Here is a 20825-nt window from a genome sequence, read left to right as displayed (position 1 = left end):
AACATCTTTGAAAAATCGTAACCTGCCCCCTACCAGCTGTGCTGGAATGAGGGCCGCACCTTCATGCGGATTTAGGAGCTGGTTTTGACTTTCTAAAAGGCTTGGATTTATTCCAGACTGGAGAAGGTTTCCAAACGGAAACTTTTCCTTTAGAGGAAGGGTCAGGCTTTTGTTCCTTATTCTGACGAAAGGAACGAAAATGATTAGCAGCCCTATATTTACCTTTAGATTTTTTGTCCTGAGGCAAAAAGGCTTCCTTCCCCCCAGTAACAGTTGAAATTATTGAATCCAACTGTGAACCAAATAATTTATTACCTTGGAAAGAAAGAGAAAGCAATGTTGACTTAGAAGTCATATCTGCATTCCAAGATTTAAGCCATAAAGCTCTTCTAGCTAAAATAGCTAAAGACATATACCTGACATCAATTCTAATGATATCAAAAATGGCATCACAAACAAAGTTATTAGCATGTTGAAGAAGTTTAACAATGCTATAAGCATTATGGTCTGACACTTGTTGCGCTAAAGCCTCCAACCAGAAAGTGGAAGCTGCAGCAACATCAGCCAAAGAAATAGCAGGTCTAAGAAGATTACCTGAACATAAATAAGCCTTCCATAGAAAGGATTCAAGCTTCCTATCTAAAGGATCCTTAAACGAAGTACTATCTGCCATAGGAATAGTAGTACGTTTAGCAAGAGTAGAGATATCCCCATCAACTTTGGGGATTTTTTCCCAAAACTCTAATCTGTCAGATGGCAAAGGGTACAATTTCTTAAACCTTGGTGAAGGAGTAAATGAAGTACCCAGACTATTCCATTCCCTAGAAATTACTTCTGAAATAGCATCAGGAACTGGAAAAACTTCTGGAACAACTACATGAGGTTTAAAAACTGAATTTAAACGTTTAGTAGTTTTAATATCAAGAGGACTAGACTCCTCCATATCTAATGCAATCAACACTTCTTTAAGTAAAGAACGAATAAACTCCATCTTAAATAAATATGAAGATTTATCAGTGTCAATATCTGAGGCAGAATCTTCTGAACCAGAGAGATCCTCATCAGAAATAGATAAGTCAGAATGATGGCGGTCATTTAAAAATTCATCAGAAATATGAGAAGTTTTAAAAGACCTTTTACGTTTACTGGAAGGAGGAATAACAGACAGAGCCTTCCTAATAGAATTAGAAACAAATTCTCTTACAGTAACAGGAACATCCTGAACATTAGATGTTGAAGGAAAAACAACAGGTAATGGATTATTACTAATGGAGACATTATGTGCGTTAGAAAGTTTATCATGACAACTAACACAAACTACAGCCGGAGGAACAGTTACCAAAAGTTTACAACAAATGCACTTAGCTTTGGTAGAACCAACATCAGGCAGCGTCTTTCCAGAAGTAGATTCTGATCCAGGGTCAGGTTGTGACATCTTGCAATATGTAATAGAAAAAACAACATATAAAAGCAAAATTATCAAATTCCTTAAATGACAGTTTCAGGAATGGGAAAAAATGCAAAACAAACAAGCCTCTAGCAACCAGAAGAAACACAAAAAATGAGAATGAAATAATGTGAAAAAAACTGGTGCCAAGTTTGACGCCCACATTGTTTGGCGCCAAAAAACGACGCCCACATTTTTTGGCACAAAAAAAGTCTGTAACACACATGCGTCAAAAATGACGCAACCACGTGAAAACTTCCGGCGTCAACTATGGCGCCAGAAATGACGAAATTTTGCGCCAAAAAAAGTCGCGCCAAAAATGACGCAATAAATTGAAGCATTTTCTGCCCCCGCAAGCCTAACAGCCCGCAAGGAAAAAAGTAAATTTGAAATTTTTAAGGTAAGAAAAAATATTTATTCATATGCATTTTCCCAAAAAATTAAACTGACAGTCTGAAAGAAGGAATACTGATTATCCTGAATCAAGGCAAATATAAGTTTAAAACATATATTTAGAACTTTACATATAAAGTGCCCAACCATAGCTTTGAGTGTCATAAATAGAAATAAGATTTACTTACCCCAAGACACTCATCTACATATAGTAGAAAGCCAAACCAGTACAGAAACGAGAATCAGTAGAGGTAATGGTATATAAGAGTATATCCTCGATCTGAAAAGGAAGGTAGGAGAAGAAATCTCTACGACCGGTAACAGAGAACCTATGAAATAGATCCCCTAGAGGAAGATCATGGTATTCAAATAGGCAATACTCTCTTCACATCCCTCTGACATTCACTGCACTCTGAGAGGAAAACCGGGCTTCAGCCTGCTGCGAAGGGCATATCAACGTAAAAATCTAGCACAAACTTACTTCACCACCTCCATGGGAGGCAAGGTTTGTAAAACTGAATTGTGGGTGTGGTGAGGGGTGTATTTATAGGCATTTTGAGGTTTGGGAAACTTTGCCCCTCCTGGTAGGAATGTATATCCCATACGTCACTAGCTCATGGACTCTTGCTAATTACATGAAAGAAATTTGGGTTCAGCGTCCCTTTAACGTTATTGTGAGAGAAAAAAAAAATCGGTTGTTAGACACTGACACACCTGTTACTGTTTAATTACTTAAAAACAGAATTTATGCTTACCTGATAAATTACTTTCTCCAACGGTGTGTCCGGTCCACGGCGTCATTCATTACTTGTGGGAAATGTTCTCCCCCACAGGGAAAGGCAAGAAGAGCACACAGCAAGAGCTGTCCATATAGCTCCCCCTCTGGCTCCGCCCCCCAGTCATTCGACCGACGGTTAGGAGAAAAAGGAGAAACTATAGGGTGCCGTGGTGACTGTAGTGTATAAAGAAAATTTTTTAAACCTGATTAAGAAACCAGGGCGGGCCGTGGACCGGACACACCGTTGGAGAAAGTAATTTATCAGGTAAGCATAAATTCTGTTTTCTCCAACATTGGTGTGTCCGGTCCACGGCGTCATCCATTACTTGTGGGAACCAATACCAAAGCTTTAGGACACGGATGAAGGGAGGGAGCAAATCAGGTTACCTAAACGGAAGGCACCACGGCTTGCAAAACCTTTCTCCCAAAAATAGCCTCCGAAGAAGCAAAAGTATCAAATTTGTAGAATTTGGCAAAAGTGTGCAGAGAAGACCAAGTCGCTGCCTTACATATCTGGTCAACAGAAGCCTCGTTCTTGTAGGCCCATGTGGAAGCCACAGCCCTAGTAGAGTGAGCTGTGATACGGTCAGGAGGCTGCCGTCCGGCAGTCTCATAAGCCAAGCGGATAATGTTTTTCAGCCAGAAAGAGAGAGAGGTAGCAGTAGCTTTTTGACCTCTCCTCTTACCAGAGTAAACGACAAACAAGGATGAGGTTTGTCTAAAATCTTTTGTTGCTTCTAAATAGAACTTTAAAGCACGAACAACATCTAAGTTGTGTAATAAACGTTCCTTCTTTGAAACTGGATTCGGACACAGAGAAGGAACAACTATTTCCTGGTTGATGTTCTTGTTGGAAACAACTTTTGGAAGAAAACCAGGCTTAGTACGCAAAACAACCTTATCTGAATGAAAAACCAGATATGGTGGATTACACTGCAAAGCAGATAATTCAGAAACTCTTCTAGCAGAAGAAATAGCAACCAAAAACAGAACTTTCCAAGATAATAACTTAATATCTATGGAATGTAAAGGTTCAAACGGAACCCCTTGAAGAACTGAAAGAACTAAATTTAGACTCCAAGGAGGAGTCATGGGTCTGTAAACAGGCTTGATTCTAACCAAAGCCTGAACAAAAGCTTGTACATCTGGCAAAGCTGCCAGTCGTTTGTGCAACAAGACGGATAATGCAGAAATCTGTCCTTTTAGAGAACTAGCTGACAACCCTTTATCCAAACCTTCTTGGAGAAAGGAGAGAATCTTTGGAATTTTAATCTTACTCCAGGAGAATCCTTTGGATTCACACCAACAGATATATTTTTTCCATATTTTATGGTAAATCTTTCTAGTAACAGGTTTTCTGGCTTGGACCAGAGTATCTATCACAGAATTTGAAAACCCACGCTTGGATAAAATCAAGCGTTCAATTTCCAAGCAGTCAGCTGCAGAGAAACTAGATTTGGATGTTCGAATGGACCTTGTACTAGAAGATCCTGTCTCAAAGGTAGCTTCCATGGTGGAGCCGATGACATATTCACCAGGTCTGCATACCAAGTCCTGCGTGGCCACGCAGGAGCTATCAGAATCACCGAGGCCTTCTGTTTGATCCTGGCTATGAGCCTGGGAAGGAGAGGAAACGGTGGAAACACATATGCTAGGTTGAACGACCAAGGCGCCACTAATGCATCCACTAGAGTCGCCTTGGGATCCCTGGATCTGGACCCGTAGCAAGGTATCTTGAAGTTCTGACGGGACGCCATTAGATCCATGTCTGGAATGCCCCATAATTGGGTTAACTGAGCAAAGACCTCCGGATGGAGTTCCCACTCCCCCGGATGGAAAGTCTGACGACTCAAATAGTCCGCCTCCCAGTTGTCTACTCCTGGGATGTGAATAGCAGATAGATGGCAGGAGTGATTCTCTGCCCATTGGATTATCTTGGTTACTTCCTTCATCGCTAGGGAACTCTTTGTTCCCCCCTGATGATTGATGTACGCAACAGTCGTTATGTTGTCCGACTGAAATCTTATGAACCTGGCTTCCGCTAGCTGAGGCCAAGCCAGGAGCGCATTGAATATAGCTCTTAGTTCCAAAATGTTTATCGGGAGAAGCGACTCTTCCCGCGACCATAGGCCCTGAGCTTTCAGAGAGTCCCAGACCGCGCCCCACCCCAAGAGGCTGGCGTTGGTCGTGACGATGACCCACTCCGGTCTGCGGAAACTCATTCCCTGAGACAGGTGATCCTGGGTCAACCACCAGAGAAGTGAGTCCCTGGTTACCTGGTCTACTTGAATTTGGGGAGACAAGTCTGTATAGTCCCCATTCCACTGATTGAGCATGCACAGCTGTAATGGTCTTAGATGAATTCGAGCAAAAGGAACCACATCCATTGCTGCGACCATTAGTCCCATTACTTCCATGCATTGAGCTATGGAGGGTTGAGGAATAACTCGACAAGCTTTTAGAAGCTTTGTCTTTCTGACTTCTGTGAGAAAGATCTTCATTTCCACAGAATCTATTATTGTTCCCAGAAAAGGAACCCTTGTGGACGGTGACAGTGAACTTTTTTCTATGTTCACCTTCCACCCGTGAGATCTGAGAAAAGCCAACACAATGTCTGTATGAGCTCTCGCTTTGGAAAGAGACGACGCTTGGATTAGGATGTCGTCTAGATAAGGTGCTACAGCGATGCCCCTCGGTCTTAGGACCGCTAGAAGGGACCCTAGCACCTTTGTGAAAATTCTGGGAGCGGTGGCTAAACCGAATGGAAGAGCCACAAACTGGTAATGTTTGTCCAGAAAGGCGAACCTCAGGAACTGATGATGAGATTTGTGGATTGGGATATGCAGATACGCATCCTTTAGATCCACGGTAGTCAAAAATTGACCCTGCTGGATTGTCGGTAAGATTGTCCGATGGTTTCCATCTTGAAGGATGGAACTCTGAGGAACTTGTTTAATATCTTTAAATCCAGAATTGGCCTGAAAGTTCCCTCTTTTTTGGGAACCACAAACAGGTTTGAGTAAAAACCTAGACCTTGTTCCCCGGAGGGGACTGGGTTTATCACTCCCATCTTTGATAGGTCTCTTACACAATGTAAGAATGCCTGTTTCTTTATCTGGTCTGAAGATAAGCGAGACAGGTGGAACCTTCCCTTTGGAGGAAGTCCCTTGAATTCTAACAGGTATCCCTTGGAAACTATCTCTAGTGCCCAGGGATCCAGAACATCTCTTGCCCAAGCCTGAGCGAAGAGAGATAGTCTGCCCCCTACCAGATCCGGTCCCGGATCGGGGGCTACCCCTTCATGCTGTCTTGGTAGCAGCAGCAGGTTTCTTGGTTTGTTTACCCTTGTTCCAGCCTTGCATGGGCTTCCAAGCGGGTTTGGGCTGGGCCGCGTTACCTTCTTGTCTAGCGGCAGTGGAGTTATTAGCCGGTCCGTTCCTGAAATTGCGAAAGGAACGAAAATTAGACTTGTTCTTAGCCTTAAAAGGCCTATCCTGTGGGAGGGCATGGCCCTTACCCCCAGTGATGTCTGAAATAATTTCCTTCAATTCCGGCCCAAAAAGGGTCTTACCCTTGAAAGGAATATTCAGTAACTTAGTCTTGGACGACACATCTGCCGACCAGGATTTTAGCCAAAGCGCCCTCCGCGCTACTATAGCAAAACCTGAGTTTTTCGCCGCCAATTTCGTTATTTGAAAGGCGGCATCCAATATAAAAGAATTGGCTAACTTTAATGCGTGAATTCTGTCCATGACTTCTTCATAGGAAGTCTCTTTCTGGAGCGACCTTTCTAGTTCTTCGAACCAAAAGGACGCCGCTGAAGTGACAGTAATAACACACGTAGCTGGCTGAAGGATGAACCCTTGCTGAACAAAAATCTTTTTAAGCAATCCTTCCAATTTTTTATCCATAGGATCTTTGAAAGCGCAGCTGTCCTCTATAGGAATAGTTGTGCGCTTCGCTAGTGTTGAAACAGCTCCCTCAACCTTCGGGACCGTTTGCCATGCGTCCCTTCTAGGGTCTACTATGGGAAACATTTTCTTAAATATAGGAGGTGGGGCAAAGGGTACACCTGGCTTCTCCCACTCCTTTTCCACTATGTTCGCTACCCTCTTAGGTATTGGAAAAGCGTCGTCGTGCACTGGGACCTCTAAAAATGTGTCCAATTTGCACAACTTCTCTGGTACTACCATGGAATCACAGTCATCCAGAGTAGCTAATACCTCCTTAAGCAATGCGCGGAGATGTTCTAGCTTAAACTTAAATGCCACTATATCAGGTTCTGCCTGTTGAGAAATTTTTCCTGAGTCTGAAATTTCACCCTCAGACAGCCCTTCCCTTACAGCCAATTCCGATTGATGCGAGGGTAAAATAGATAAGGCATCGTCAGCGTCTGATTGTTCATCCTTTTTATCTGTATTTAAAACTGAACAATCACTCTTTCTCTGAAAAGCTGGCAGTTTGGATAAAAGATTTGCTATAGAATTATCCACTACTGCTGATAATTGTTGCATAGAAATAAGCACTGGCGCGCTAGGTGTCGCCTGCGCGGGCAAAGCTGGTGTAGACACAGAAGGAGAGGATGTAGAGCTATCCCCACTACCTTCATTAGATAAATCATCTTGGGCAACATTATGAAAAATAACAGAGCTGTCCTGATTTTGTTTGGACGCTATGGCGCAATTATCACAAACACTCGAAGGGGGAACCACATTTGTCTCTATACACACAGAACATAGGTTATCTGATGGAACAGACATGTTAAACAGATTTAGGCAGGCAAACAATGCAATAAAAACGATTTTAAACAAAAACGTTACTGTCTCTTTAAATAATAAAATGACACATTTATTTCTGAATGTTCAAAAAACTATGAAGGCAATATCCGATTTTTCTGAAATTTGGACCCCAGTGTCTTAATGCTTAGAAAGTATTGCACAGCAAATATGGAGACTCTAGCTCTTAAAACAAGCAAACCGGAGCCAATTGTTGGATTTAACCGTTTTTATACACCACAATCCCAGCTACAGCCTTGCTGCAGCTCTTTACCTTCCTTAGGGGTCACCATTCACAGAAAAAAAGCCTTTTGGAGTCACTTTCTGAGCCACAGGACCCTCTCACATGAATCTGCATGCACTGCCTTGAAATTCAACTGTGCAGCTGAAGCGCCAAAATGAGGCTTCCTCCCTCAGTACACTAGAGTGAAGGGGCCTTCCTGACTAGATTTAGGTGTCTAAAACAAGCCAGATCAATAAAAAACGTTCCCAAGTGTATGTGAGCTTATAAAATATTTCAAATGGTATAATATTGTAATAAAAACCAATCGATTTGGCCCCTAACAGTGTCTACCAGCATAAAAAACAAAAAGGGGAAGCCTGTTATCTTTTTTGCTGAGGTGAAAGAAAAATGGCTTACCGTTTCCCCTGAGGGGAAAAATGACTGTCATCTAGCATTAGCCTGTGTTGTTAGAAGGAGACTAGTCATACCTGAAGCAGATGAGTCTGCAAACTGTTACCCCCAACTGAAGTTCTCTTGTTTCAACAGTCCTGCGTGGTAACAGTAATGGATTTTAGTTACTTGTGCTAAAATCATAGCCCTCTTAAACAGAAATCTTCATCACTTTTCTGTTATAGAGTAAATAGTACAAGCCAGCACTATTTTAAAATAAACTCTTGATAGAAGAATAAAAAACTACAACACCACAAACTCCTCGCCATCCCCGTGGTAGATGCTACTTGTTCAGAGCGGCAAGGAGAATGACTGGGGGGCGGAGCCAGAGGGGGAGCTATATGGACAGCTCTTGCTGTGTGCTCTCCTTGCCTTTCCCTGTGGGGGAGAACATTTCCCACAAGTAATGGATGACGCTGTGGACCGGACACACCAATGTTGGAGAAATTGCTAAGTAATTAAACCGACTAGATTGGGATTGAAGCATGGTGTGATCAAGGGATAGACAATATCCAAGGGAGAATATATCTATTACATGTGCAATGTTCCAAAGCTAAGTAACGCATTATAGTTTAATAACGCCTTTCTTGATAAGCTGCTTACTGATTAATATGATTGTAATGTGTGCACAATAAACCCTATTATAATATTGCATTTTTGTGTCTGCATTTTTATCAGTACTGCTGAGACAAAGCTTCTGAGTAAAAAAAATGGAGATAAGCACACAAAAAAAGTTATTTTATTTGCATGTATTCTGGAGAATGGGCTATGAACTAGCTAGTTAAAAAGTGACTTACTTAAGAGAGCAGTCAATTGGCTTCAACGGAGGGCAGGCAAGAGGTGTATGCCATTCAAACATATAAGTGCATTCAGAAGTTTCCTTCAGAAATACTGGCTGAAAATAGACAATAGCAATGGTTATCTTGTGGCTAAATTATTATTATGAATGGTTCAAACAGCACAAATACACAGGTTTCCATTATATTTAGTAAAATCTCCTAATGCGTAATTCAAAACAGATCACACATTTGGATCATTTTTACATATTATGTTTAACTTTATAGCTTAAAGTTTGTGTTAAAACAAGGAGAAATTCTTTATTTGAGTTAAGGGACAGTCTAGTCCAAAACAAACTTTCATGATTCAGATAGGGCATGTAATTTTAAACAACTTTCCAATTTACTTTTATCACCAATTTTGCTTTGTTCCCTTGGAATTCTTAGTTAAAAGCTAAACCTAGGTAGGCTCATATGCTAATTTCTTAGACCTTGAAGGCTGCCTCTTATCTAAATGCATTTTAAAACTTTTTCACCGCTAGAGGGCGTTAGTTTGTATGTGTCATATAGATAACATTGAGCTCACGCCCATGGAGTTACCTTGGAGTCAGCACTGATTGACTAAAATACAAGTCTTCTAAAAGAACGGAAATAAGTGGGCAATTTGCAGAGGCTTAGATACAAGGTAATTACAGAAACAAAAATTCTGGTGTTGACTGTCCCTTTAAGAAGCAGATAGTAAACAATTTGATCAATACTGATTGTGACTAAAAAAACTAAATGTATATTTAAAATATATGATGATAAAGCCTGGGAAGAGAATAGTAATAAGTTTAATGTTTGAGTGTGTAAATGAAAGTTCTATGTAAACATATGACAGCATTTTAACACATTACAGCCAAACTGAAAAAAAAGTCAGATCATGGTAAAATGTTATTGTTTGCAGTTAATTGCTAAACAAGATGGTCTGAATTCTAATCCAGAGTATGCACATAATTTTTTTTTTATTATATATATATATATATATATATATATATATATATATATAATTTTTTTTTTTTTTTTAAGGGACAGTCAACACCAGAATTTTTGTTGTTTTAAAAAGATAGATAATCCCTTAATCCCAGTTTTGCATAACCAACAGAGTTATAATTATGCACGTTTTACCTCTGTTATTACCTTGTATCTAAGCCTCAGCAGACTGCCCCCTTATTTCAGTTGTTTTGACAGACTTGCATTTTAGCCAATCAGAGCTGACTCCATGGAAAATTCATGTGCATGAGCTCAACGTTATCTATATGAAACACGTGAACTAATGCCCTCTAGTGGTGAAAAACTATCAAAATGAATTTAGATTAGAGGCGGCCTTCAAGGTCTAAGAAATTAGCATATGAACCTCCTAGGTTTAGCTTTCAACTAAGAATGCCAAGAGAGCAAAGCAAAATTGGTGATAAAAGTAAATTGGAAAGTTGTTTAAAATGACATGCCCTGTTTGAATCATGAACGTTTTTTTGGGACTTGACTGTCCCTTTAAGCCTTTCCAAAGCATAAAGTGTTTTACTACATAACTGAACACTTAATATTAAATTAGCAAGGCATTTACTGTACCTATTTTCTGCTTAAACTATCAGGTATTAAAAAAAAAACATTTTAATAAAACGGGCATAGAGTCTTTAAATACATTTAAATAGTTTCATGTTTTGAAAACCTGACAAAAAAAAATAAATGTAATGCACTTAGCATGGGAATTGTGATGGACCTTGGTTCTTTAGCATTATTATTCCAGTTTTACCAGTTGACAATACTAACCTGTCCTTCTGTACGGTCACAAGAGAAAATGATCAAAGTTGACCGTTTATAGATTTTGTGACAAGTATCTCCATCTGTATAATTGATCATAATTAGGCCATTTTCATAAGTGAGGTTCTGGTTGGCCAAGCCTGATGGGAAACATAAATATCTGGATATCATTTCTAAACCTTTTATAAATTAAGGTTCATTCACAGCATCTCTCAATCAGTATAACATTGGTTAAGAAAAGATTTAGAAGCAAATACTGTAAGTACATATCAAAGAAATATGTTCATTTCTGGTAGATTACTACAATTAAAAAAATTAAAGCATATTAAAGGGACATTAAACCCCAAAAAAGTATTTCATGATTCAGATAGAGAATACAATTTTAAAAAACTTTCCAATTTACTTCTATTATTTAATTTGTTTTATTTTTCTTTGTTGAAGAAATAGCAATGTATCTATGTGCAGCCACCAATCAGCAGCTACTGTGCCTACCTAGATATGCTTTTCAGCAAAGGACATCAACAGAATGAAGCATAATAGATACTAGAAGGAAATTAGAAAATTGTTTAAAATTGCAAGCTCTTTCTAAATCATGAAAGAAACAAATATGGGTTTAATGTCCCTTTAAGTATTATTTAACCAGCTATACACACACACTATCATTTCTTTACATTTGTAAGGCAAAACATTTTTTTTTTAATAAAAAAATTAGTTCAATATAGTGTACCAACTGTCTGCTGGACATTATGTACTTGCAACAATTTGCATTAAATCCTTGCTTAAAGGGCCATGATACCCAAATGTTGAAACACTTGAAAGTGATGCAGCATAGAAGTTTAAAGCTGACTAGAAAATATCACCTGAACATCTCTATGTAAAAAAGAAAGATATTTTACCTCAAAAATTCCTCAGTAGCCACATCCCATTGTAAAGGACTTCTAAGCAGCAAATCAGTATGTCTGTCCCAGGACAGCTAAGGGAGTGAGTTTACATGCACACTCATCGTATTTCCTTATTCAGTTAAAGGAAGTTTACTATGAGATCACAGTTAAAGAGTTCATGACCTTAGCACTGCTGATGCTGATTGGCTGCTGTTCATTTCTTTATTATTATTTTTTTACCTGCAGCTGAGCATAACTTTTTACACAGAACTTACTCTGCTGAGCTGAGGAAATTGCGAGGTAAAATATCTTCCTTTTTTACATAGAGATGCTCAGGTGATATTTTACAGTCAGCTTTTTACAGCTATATTGCCTCAGTTTCAAGTAATTTAGCATATGAGTAGTATGTCCCTTTAAAAGAACACTAAACTCAAAATTAAACGTTTATGATTCAGATAGGGCATGCAACTGTAAATAACTTTCCAATTAATTTTCAAAAGGCCCACAATCTTTTTCTATGCAAACGTTCTGAGCATGTACACAGTATATATGTATATGCATTTTGTGATTGGCTGATAGTTGTCATATGATGCCAGGGAAAGAAAAACTGAAATAAATGACATTTGTCTGAAAATAATAATTTATTACTACTTTGAAATTCCGCACTGTATTATTATTGTGCATTTGTTGATTATGCAATTGTACACCTATAATTTAGAATCTGTATTTTTAAGAAAATTTTCTACCAGATATGTACCTTTTATTATTATAGTAATCACTACTACTAGTACCACCGATAATACCTAAATGCAATAATTACAGGTTTTTTTTCCATTTTAATTTTCCATTTAAAACAGTTACTTATAATTTAAAGGGATAGGAAAGTCAAAATTAAACTTCATGATTCAGATAGAGCCGGTCATTTTAAGACACTTTTAAATTAACTTCTATTTTCAAATGTGCTTTGTTCTCTTAGTATCCCTTGTTGAAAAACAATATGCACATATCATACACTAGTGGAAGCTAGCTGCTGATTGGTGCATGCACACATTTGTCTCTTGTGATTGGCTAACTAGATGTGTTCAGCTAGCTGCCAGTAGTGCAATGCTGTTCCTTCACCAAAGGATAACAAGAGAATGGAGCAAATTTGTTAATAGAAGTAAATTAAAAAGTTATTTTAAATTGTATGTTCTATCCAATTTATGGAAAAAAATGTTTTTGCGTTTCCTGTCCCTTTAAATCATTTAATACATTTCAGTTAAATCAAATCCTAGATGTACTAAGGTTTAAATGACTTATTAGCTTTAACAAATCTTGAGCTATGCTCCGAAGCCTTCTACTAAGGACTGAAAGTAAGTGGGAGCTTTGGTAAGATGTTACATAGCATAAGAGGTAACGGATTGGATTAATTAAAGTGACAGTAAAGTCAAAATTAAACTTTTATAATTTGATAGAGGAAGCCATTTTAAACAATACCAAAAGAACAAAGCAAATTTGATAACAGAAGTAAATTGGAAAGTTGTTTAAAAATGTATGCTCTATCTGAATCATAAACGTTTAATTTTGACTTTAGTGTCCCTAGTTCTCATTTTTATTTCTTAAAAAACACTGACTCATTCATACAAATCATATTTTAATGAAATCCTCTACAGTGTATAAACTATTGGGACTTCCTTATCTGCTCCAGAACATTACCCTTTGCTCTGAGCTGTGTGTCTTAGGACAACTATGTAAAGAACGGGTAAAAATTACAGTGCTATGGTCTAATTATTATTATTATTAATCAAGCAAATACCTGCAACCTTGGATTCCGAGCCCTTCACTTGACAGGAAGACACTAACCCACTTTTAGTTGTGGCTTTACATGTACTGGGAGTAACCTCACCACATACTCGGAAATAGTATGTATATTTATCAACCTTTACTTCAATATCTTTTTCTCCCAGGGGTTTCAAATTATAGACATAACCATTCTTTGGGTCTTTAACTTGGCAGTTGTCACCTGCAAAAATATGAAAAATAAACAAGGCTCATAACATAATAAAAAGAGAGAGAGAAGAGAGATAAAAAGAAAGAGAAAAGGAGAGAGAAAAAGAGAGAGAGAGAGAAGAGACAGGAGAGAAGAGAAAGAAGAGGAGAGGAGAGAAAAAAGAGAAGAGAGGAGAGAGCGAGAAGAGAGAGAAAATGGAAAAGAGAAGAGAGAAGAGAGAGAGAGAAGAGAGAGAAAAGAGAGGAAAGAGGAAAGAGAAAAAAAGAGAGAAGAAAGGAGAAAAACATAATTTATGTAAGAACTTACCTGATAAATTAATTTCTTTCATATTGGCAAGAGTCCATGAGCTAGTGACATGGGATATACAATCCTACCAGGAGGGGCAAAGTTTCCCAAACCTCAAAATGCCTATAAATACACCCCTCACCACACCCACAATTCAGTTTAACGAATAGCCAACAAGTGGGGTGATAAAGAAAGGAGTAAAAAGCATCAACAAAGAAATTTGGAAATAATTGTGCTTTATACAAAAAATCATAACCACCATAAAAAGGGTGGGCCCCATGGACTCTTACCAATATGAAAGAAATGAATTTATCAGGTAAGTTCTTACATAAATTATGTTTTCTTTCATGCAATTGGCAAGAGTCCATGAGCTAGTGACGTATGGGATAGTAATACCCAAGATGTGGAACTCCACAGAAGAGTCACTAGAGAGGGATAAAATAATAACAGCCATTTTCCGCTGAAAAAAAAATGAATCCACAACCCAAAATTTAAGTTTATTCTCATAATGAAAAGAAAAAACTTAAACATAAGCAGAGGAATCAAACTGAAACAGCTGCCTGAAAAACTTTTCTACCAAAAACTGCTTCCGAAGAAGCAAATACATAAAAACGGTAGAATTTAGTATATGTATGCAAAGAAGACCAGGTTGATGCTTTGCAAATCTGATCACCTAAAGTTTCATTCTTAAAAGCCCACAAAGTGGAGACTGATCTAGTAGAATGAGCTGTAATTCTCTGAGGCAGGGCCTGACCCGACTCCAAATAAGCCTGATGAATCAAAAGCTTTAACCATGATGCCAAGGAAATGGCAGAAGTCTTCTGACCTTTCCTAGAACCAGAAAAGATAACAAATAGACTAGAAGTCTTCCTGAAATCTTTAGTAGCTTCAACATAACATTTCAAAGCTCTTACAACATCCAAATAAATGTAAGGATCTCTCCAAAGAATTCTTAGGATTAGGACACAAAGAAGGAACAACAATTTCTCTAATAATGTTGTTAGAATTCACAACCTTCGGTAGAAATTTAAATGAAGTCCGCAAAACTGCCTTATCCTGATGGAAAATCAGAAAAGGAGATTCACAAGAAAGAGCAGATAATCCGGAAACACGTCTAGCAGAAGAGATGGCCAAAAGGAACAACACTTTCCAAGAAAGTAGTTTAATGTCCAAAGAATGCATAGGCTCAAACGGAGGAGCCTTTAAAGCCTTCAAAACCAAATTAAGACTCCAAGGAGGAGAGATTGATTTAATGACAGGCTTAATACGGACCAAAGCCTGTACAAAACAGTGAATATCAGGAAGCTTAGCAATCTTACTGTGAAATAAAACAGAAAGAGCAGAGATTTGTCCCTTCAAGGAACTTGCAGACAAACCCTTATCCAAACCATCCTGAAGAAACTGTAAAATTCTAGGAATTCTAAAAGAATGCCAGAAGAATTTATGAGAAGAACACCATGAAATATAAGTCTACCAAACTCAATAATAAATCTTCCTAGAAACAGATTTACGAGCCTGTAACATAGTATTAATCACAGAGTCAGAGAAACCTCTATGACTAAGCACTAGGCGTTCAATTTCCATACCTTCAAATTTAATAATTTGAGATCCTAATGGAAAAACGGACCTTGAGACAGAAGGTCTGGCCTTAATGGAAGTGGCCAAGGTTGGCAACTGGACATTCAAACAAGTTCCGCATACCAGAACCTGTAAGGCCATGCTTGAGCTACCAGCAACACAAACTATTGTTCCATGATGATCTTGGAAATCACTCTTGGAAGAAGAACCAGAGGCGGGATGATATAAGCAGGTTGGTAACACCAAGGAACTGCTAATGCATCCACCGCTTCCGCCAGAGGATCCCTGGACAGGTACCTGGGTAGTTTCTTGTTTAGATGGGAAGCCATCAGATCTATTTCTGGAAGACCCCACATCGGAACAATCTGAGCAAACACATCTGGATGGAGCAACCACTCCCCCGGATGAAAAGTCTGATGGCTGAGATAATCCGCTTCCCAATTGTCAATACCTGGGATATGAACCGCATAAAATAGGTGCTGGATTCCGCCCAAACAAGTATCCGAGACACTTCTTTCATAGCTTGGGGACTGAGTCCCACCCTGATGATTGACATATGCCACAGTTGTGATATTGTCTGTCTGAAAACAAATGAACGGTTCTCTCTTCAACAGAGGCCAAACCTGAAGAGCCCTGAAAATAGCACAGAGTTCTAAAATATTGATTGGTAACTTCGCCTCGAGATTTCCAAACCCCTTGTTGTGATCACAGTCCAGGTTGAACGAACAAAAGAGGCCCCTTGAACTATACGATGGTGATCTAACCACGAAGTCAGAGAGAGTCGAACATTGGGATTTAAGGATATTATTTGTGATATCTTTTTATAATCCCTGCACCATTGCATACAAAGCTGGAGAGGTCTCATATGAAAACGAGCAAAGGGGATCACGTCCGAAGCTGCAGTCATGAGAACTAAAACTTCCATGCACATAGCTACTGAAGGGAATGATTGAGACTGAAGGTTCCGACAAGCTGAAACCAATTTTAATCGTCTTTTGTCTGTTAGAGACAGAGTCATGGACACTGAATCTATCTGGAAACCTAAAAAGGTGACCCTTGTCTGAGGAATCAAAGAACTTTTTGGTAAATTGATCCTCCAACCATGTCTTTGAAGAAACAACACTAGTTGATTTGTGTGAGATTCTGCAGCATGTAAAGACTGAGCTAGTACTAAGATAACATCCTAATAAGGAAACACCGCAATACCCCGTTCTCTGATTACAGAGAGAAGGGCACAGAGAACGTTTGAAAAGATTCTTGGAGCTGTCGCTAGGCCAAATGGAAGAGCGACAAATAGGTAATGCTCGTCTAGAAAAGAGAATCTCAGAAACCGATAGTGGTCTGGATGAATCGGAATATGAAGATATGCATCCTGTAAGTTTATTGTTGACATATAATGCCCTTGCTGAACAAAAGGCAGAATAGTCCTTATAGTCACCGTTTTGAAAGTTGGCACACTTACATAACGATTCAAAGTTTTCAGATCCAGAACGGGCCTGAATGAATTTTCTTTCTTTGGGACAATGAATAGATTTGAATAAAACCCCAGACCCTGTTCCTGAAACGGAACTGGTATGATTACCCCTGAAAGCTCCAGGTCTGAAACACACTTCAGAAAAGCCTGAGCCTTTACTGGATTTGCTGGGATGCATGAGAGAAAAAAATCTTCTCACAGGAGGTCTTACTCGGAATCCTATTCGGTACCCTTCAGAGAAAATACTCTGAATCCATTGATTTTGTACAGAATCTGCCCAAATGTTTTGGAAGAATCTTAATCTGCCCCCTACCAGCTGAACTGGAATGAGGGCAGCACCTTCATGCAGACTTGGGGGCTGGCTTTTATTTTCTTAAAAGGTTTGGATTTACTCCAACTTGAAGGTGGTTTCCAATTGGAACCAGATTCTTTGGGGGAAGGATTAGGTTTTCTGTTCCTTATTTTGTTGAAAGGAACAAAAACGGTTAGAAGCTTTAGATTTACCCTTAGGTCTTTTATCCTGAGGAAAAAAAAACTCCCTTCCCCCCAGTGACAGTTGAAATAATCGAATCCAACTGAGAACTAAATAACCAATTACCTTGGAAAGAAAGAGATAGTAATCTAGACTTAGATACCATGTCAGCATTCAAATATTTGAGCCACAAAGCTCTTCTAGCTAAAATAGCTAAAGACATAGATTTAACATCAATTTTGATATCAAAAATGGCATCACAGATAAAATGATTAGCATGTTGAAGCAAGCGAACAATGCTAGACAAATCAGGATCCATTTTATGTTGCGCTAAGCTTTCCAACCAAAAAGTTGATGCAGCTGCAACCTCAGCCATAGAAATGGCAGGCCTGAGAAAATAGCCAGAATATAAATAAGGTTTCCTTAGATAAAATTCAAGTTTCCTATCTAAAGGGTCTTTAAAAGAAGTACTATCTTCCACAGTAATAGTTGTACGTTTAGCAAGAGTAGAAATAGCCCCATCAACTTTGGGGATCTTTTCCCAAAACTCCAATCTAACTGCTGGCAAAGGATACAATTTTTTTAAACCTTGAAGAAGGAATAAAAGAAGTACTAGGCCTATTCCATTCCTTAGAAATCATATCAGAAATAGCATCAGGAACTGGAAAAACCTCTGGAGTAACCACAGGAGGTTTATAAACAGAATTTAAACGTTTACTAGTTTTAATATCAAAAGGACTAGTTTCCTCAATATCTAAGTAATCAACACCTCTTTTAACAAGGAACAAATATACTCCATTTTAAATAAATAAGTAGATTTGTCAGTGTCAATATCTGAGGAAGGATCTTCTAAATCAGAAAGATCCTCATCAGAGGAGGATAATTCAGTATGTTGTCGGACATTTGAAAATTCATCAACTTTATGAGAAGTTTTAAAAGACCTTTAACGTTTATTAGAAGGCGGGATGGCAGACAAAGCCTTCTGAATCGCATCAGCAATAAAATCTTTTATATTCACAGGTATATGAAGTACATTAGATGTTGAAGGAACAACAGGCATTGTACTATTACTGATGGACACATTCTCTGCATGTAAAAGCTTATCATGACAACTATTACATACCACAGCTGGAGATATAATCTCCACAAATTTACAACAAATGCACTTAGCTTTGGTAGAACTGTTATCAGGCAGCAGGGTTCCAACAGTGGTTTCTGAGACAGGATCAGATTGAGACATCTTGCAAATGTAAGAGAAAAGCCAACATATAAAGCAAAATTATAAATTTCCTTATATGGCAGTTCAGGAATGGGAAAAAAAATGCTAACAGCATAGCTCTCTGACATAGAAAAAGGCAAGAGGCATATAGGAATAAGGTTTAAAATAATGAAATTGTTTCGCGCCAAGTATGACGCACAAAGCAAACTGAATTTTTTGGGGCGCTAACAACATCTGGAAATGACACACTCGCGACATTGTAGACGCAACCTTGTGCAAGGAACTCGGCGTCAACTAAGACGCCGGAAATGACGAATTTGCGTCATCGGACGTACCTTCGCACCAAAAAAATACTTGCGCCAAGAATGACGCAATAAACTGTAATTTTGCGCCCTCGCAAACCTAATTTTTGCCCGCGAAAATTAATGAAAAAGCAGTCAATTGAGAAAAGACTATACCCCAGGTAAGAATTTTTTTCCCTAAATATGTTTTTTCCCAAATATGAAACTGCAAAAGGAAATATACATAAAACTAACTCATGGCAAATATAAGTACAATACATATATTTAGAACTTTATATTAATGCATAAAGTGCCAAACCATAGCTGAGAGTGTCTTAAGTAATGAAAACATACTTACCGAAAGATACCCATTCACATATAGCAGATAGCCAAACCAGTACTGAAACAGTTATCAGTAGAGGTAATGGAATATGAGAGTATATTGTCGATCTGAATAAGGGAGGTAGGAGATGAATCACTACGACCGATAACAGAGAGCCTATAAAATAGATCTCCCGTGAGGAAAACCATTGCATTCAATAGGTGATACTCCCTTCACTCCCTCTGAAATTCACTGTACTCTGAGAGGAATCGGGCTTCAAAATGCTGAGAAGCACATATCAACGTAGAAACTAAGCACAAATTTACTTCACCACCTCCATAGGAGGCAAAGTTTGTAAAACTGAATTGTGGGTGTGGAGAGGGGTGTATTTATAGGCATTTTGAGGTTTGGGAAACTTTGCCCCTCCTGGTAGGATTGTATATCCCATACGTCACTAGCTCATGGACTCTTGCCAATTACATGAAAGAAAGAGAAAGACAGAAAGAAGAGAGAAAAGAGAGAAGATAAATATATATATATATTTATTTTTTTCAAGCATATACATCAGATATTATTTACCAATTATTGCCTCTATTTGTGTGAAGAGATAAGAGAGAGTAGTCAGTGGGTTAGAAGGATGCTTTTTGTGAGGACTGAGGATGTGAGTGAAGTATACTAGTGATGTAATTAATGATCTCATAGGTAATATCACTAGTTATTTCATCAACAATGTCATGTGTGGTGTCATCAATGATGTCATTGCAAAGCTCCCAATGGGATGGTAGGGGCTAAAGATTGAAATTTGCATGCTTTTTAAAGTGCGATTTGGAACTTAATAGGGATGTGCATTCGGGGGTTCATTCGGCAGCTAACAAATGGAGAAAATTTGCGACCACCAGCAGCATTCGGCACTTTTCGGAGCGGGATTTCTTCTTGTAAAAGTGCAACATACTAAGATCTGGATTTGCACACATCTTAGTGTGTTGCACTTTTAGAAGAAGAAACCGGTCTCTAAAAAGAGCCAAATACTGCTAGCAGCCGCCATATTCCCCATTCATTAGTTAAGATCTGGCATTAAACATTTTTTTTTTGCATTCATTTTGACTTTAAAAACACCCTAATGAAAGATAAGGCATATCAAGGTTGTAACAAGAAAAACAAATGAAATTGAAGCTACATCAAGGATTTATCACGTGCAAGGGCAGTAGAGCACTGGAAAGGGATCTAGAAAGGAACACTAGAGCTCTACAGGGAATCACTGCCTAATGAAGCACATAAGAATGGTTCTATCCAGAAATACTTTGAAATCAGGACAATCTGGCTTAACAGTATTCTCAGGGGTCACAAGCGTCTTAAGGCTGCACTGGGAAATCAAACCAGCCCTGGAAAATGTTTGAATACTGGCCAAACCCACCCAGGCCTAGGCCCAGCCCAATTCCCTTTCCCAAATTCAACATTTTTCATGTAAATCTTTAAAATAAAAATAATATATATATATATATATATATATATATATATATATATATATATATATATATATATATATATATATATATATATATATATATATATATATATATATATATGCGCCAGGCAGAGAAAAAACAAACTTGTTACCATAGCAAGTACTTTACAAATATTGCAACATAGGACAGAGCACAAGAACAGAGAAATAAAAACA

At 38.4% G+C, this 20825-nt stretch overlaps 1 protein-coding gene across 1 annotated transcript in view; it reads right to left on the bottom strand.

Moving 5' to 3' along the window:
• The window catches only part of IGF2R (insulin like growth factor 2 receptor), a gene marked incomplete in the record, with an annotated part of 598770 nt that overhangs the window by 219146 nt on the left and 358799 nt on the right, over window positions 1-20825 (bottom strand). The window contains 3 exon segments of the mRNA XM_053711175.1: window positions 8864-8961; window positions 10652-10782; window positions 13319-13525. Of these exon segments, the coding sequence (XP_053567150.1) occupies window positions 8864-8961; window positions 10652-10782; window positions 13319-13525 (436 nt within the window).

Source organism: Bombina bombina, chromosome 4, assembly GCF_027579735.1.
Source record: "Bombina bombina isolate aBomBom1 chromosome 4, aBomBom1.pri, whole genome shotgun sequence".
NCBI classification, from domain to species: domain Eukaryota; kingdom Metazoa; phylum Chordata; class Amphibia; order Anura; family Bombinatoridae; genus Bombina; species Bombina bombina.
The sequence above is the reverse complement of the archived record's forward strand: the minus strand, read 5'-3'. Positions and strand labels throughout refer to the sequence as shown.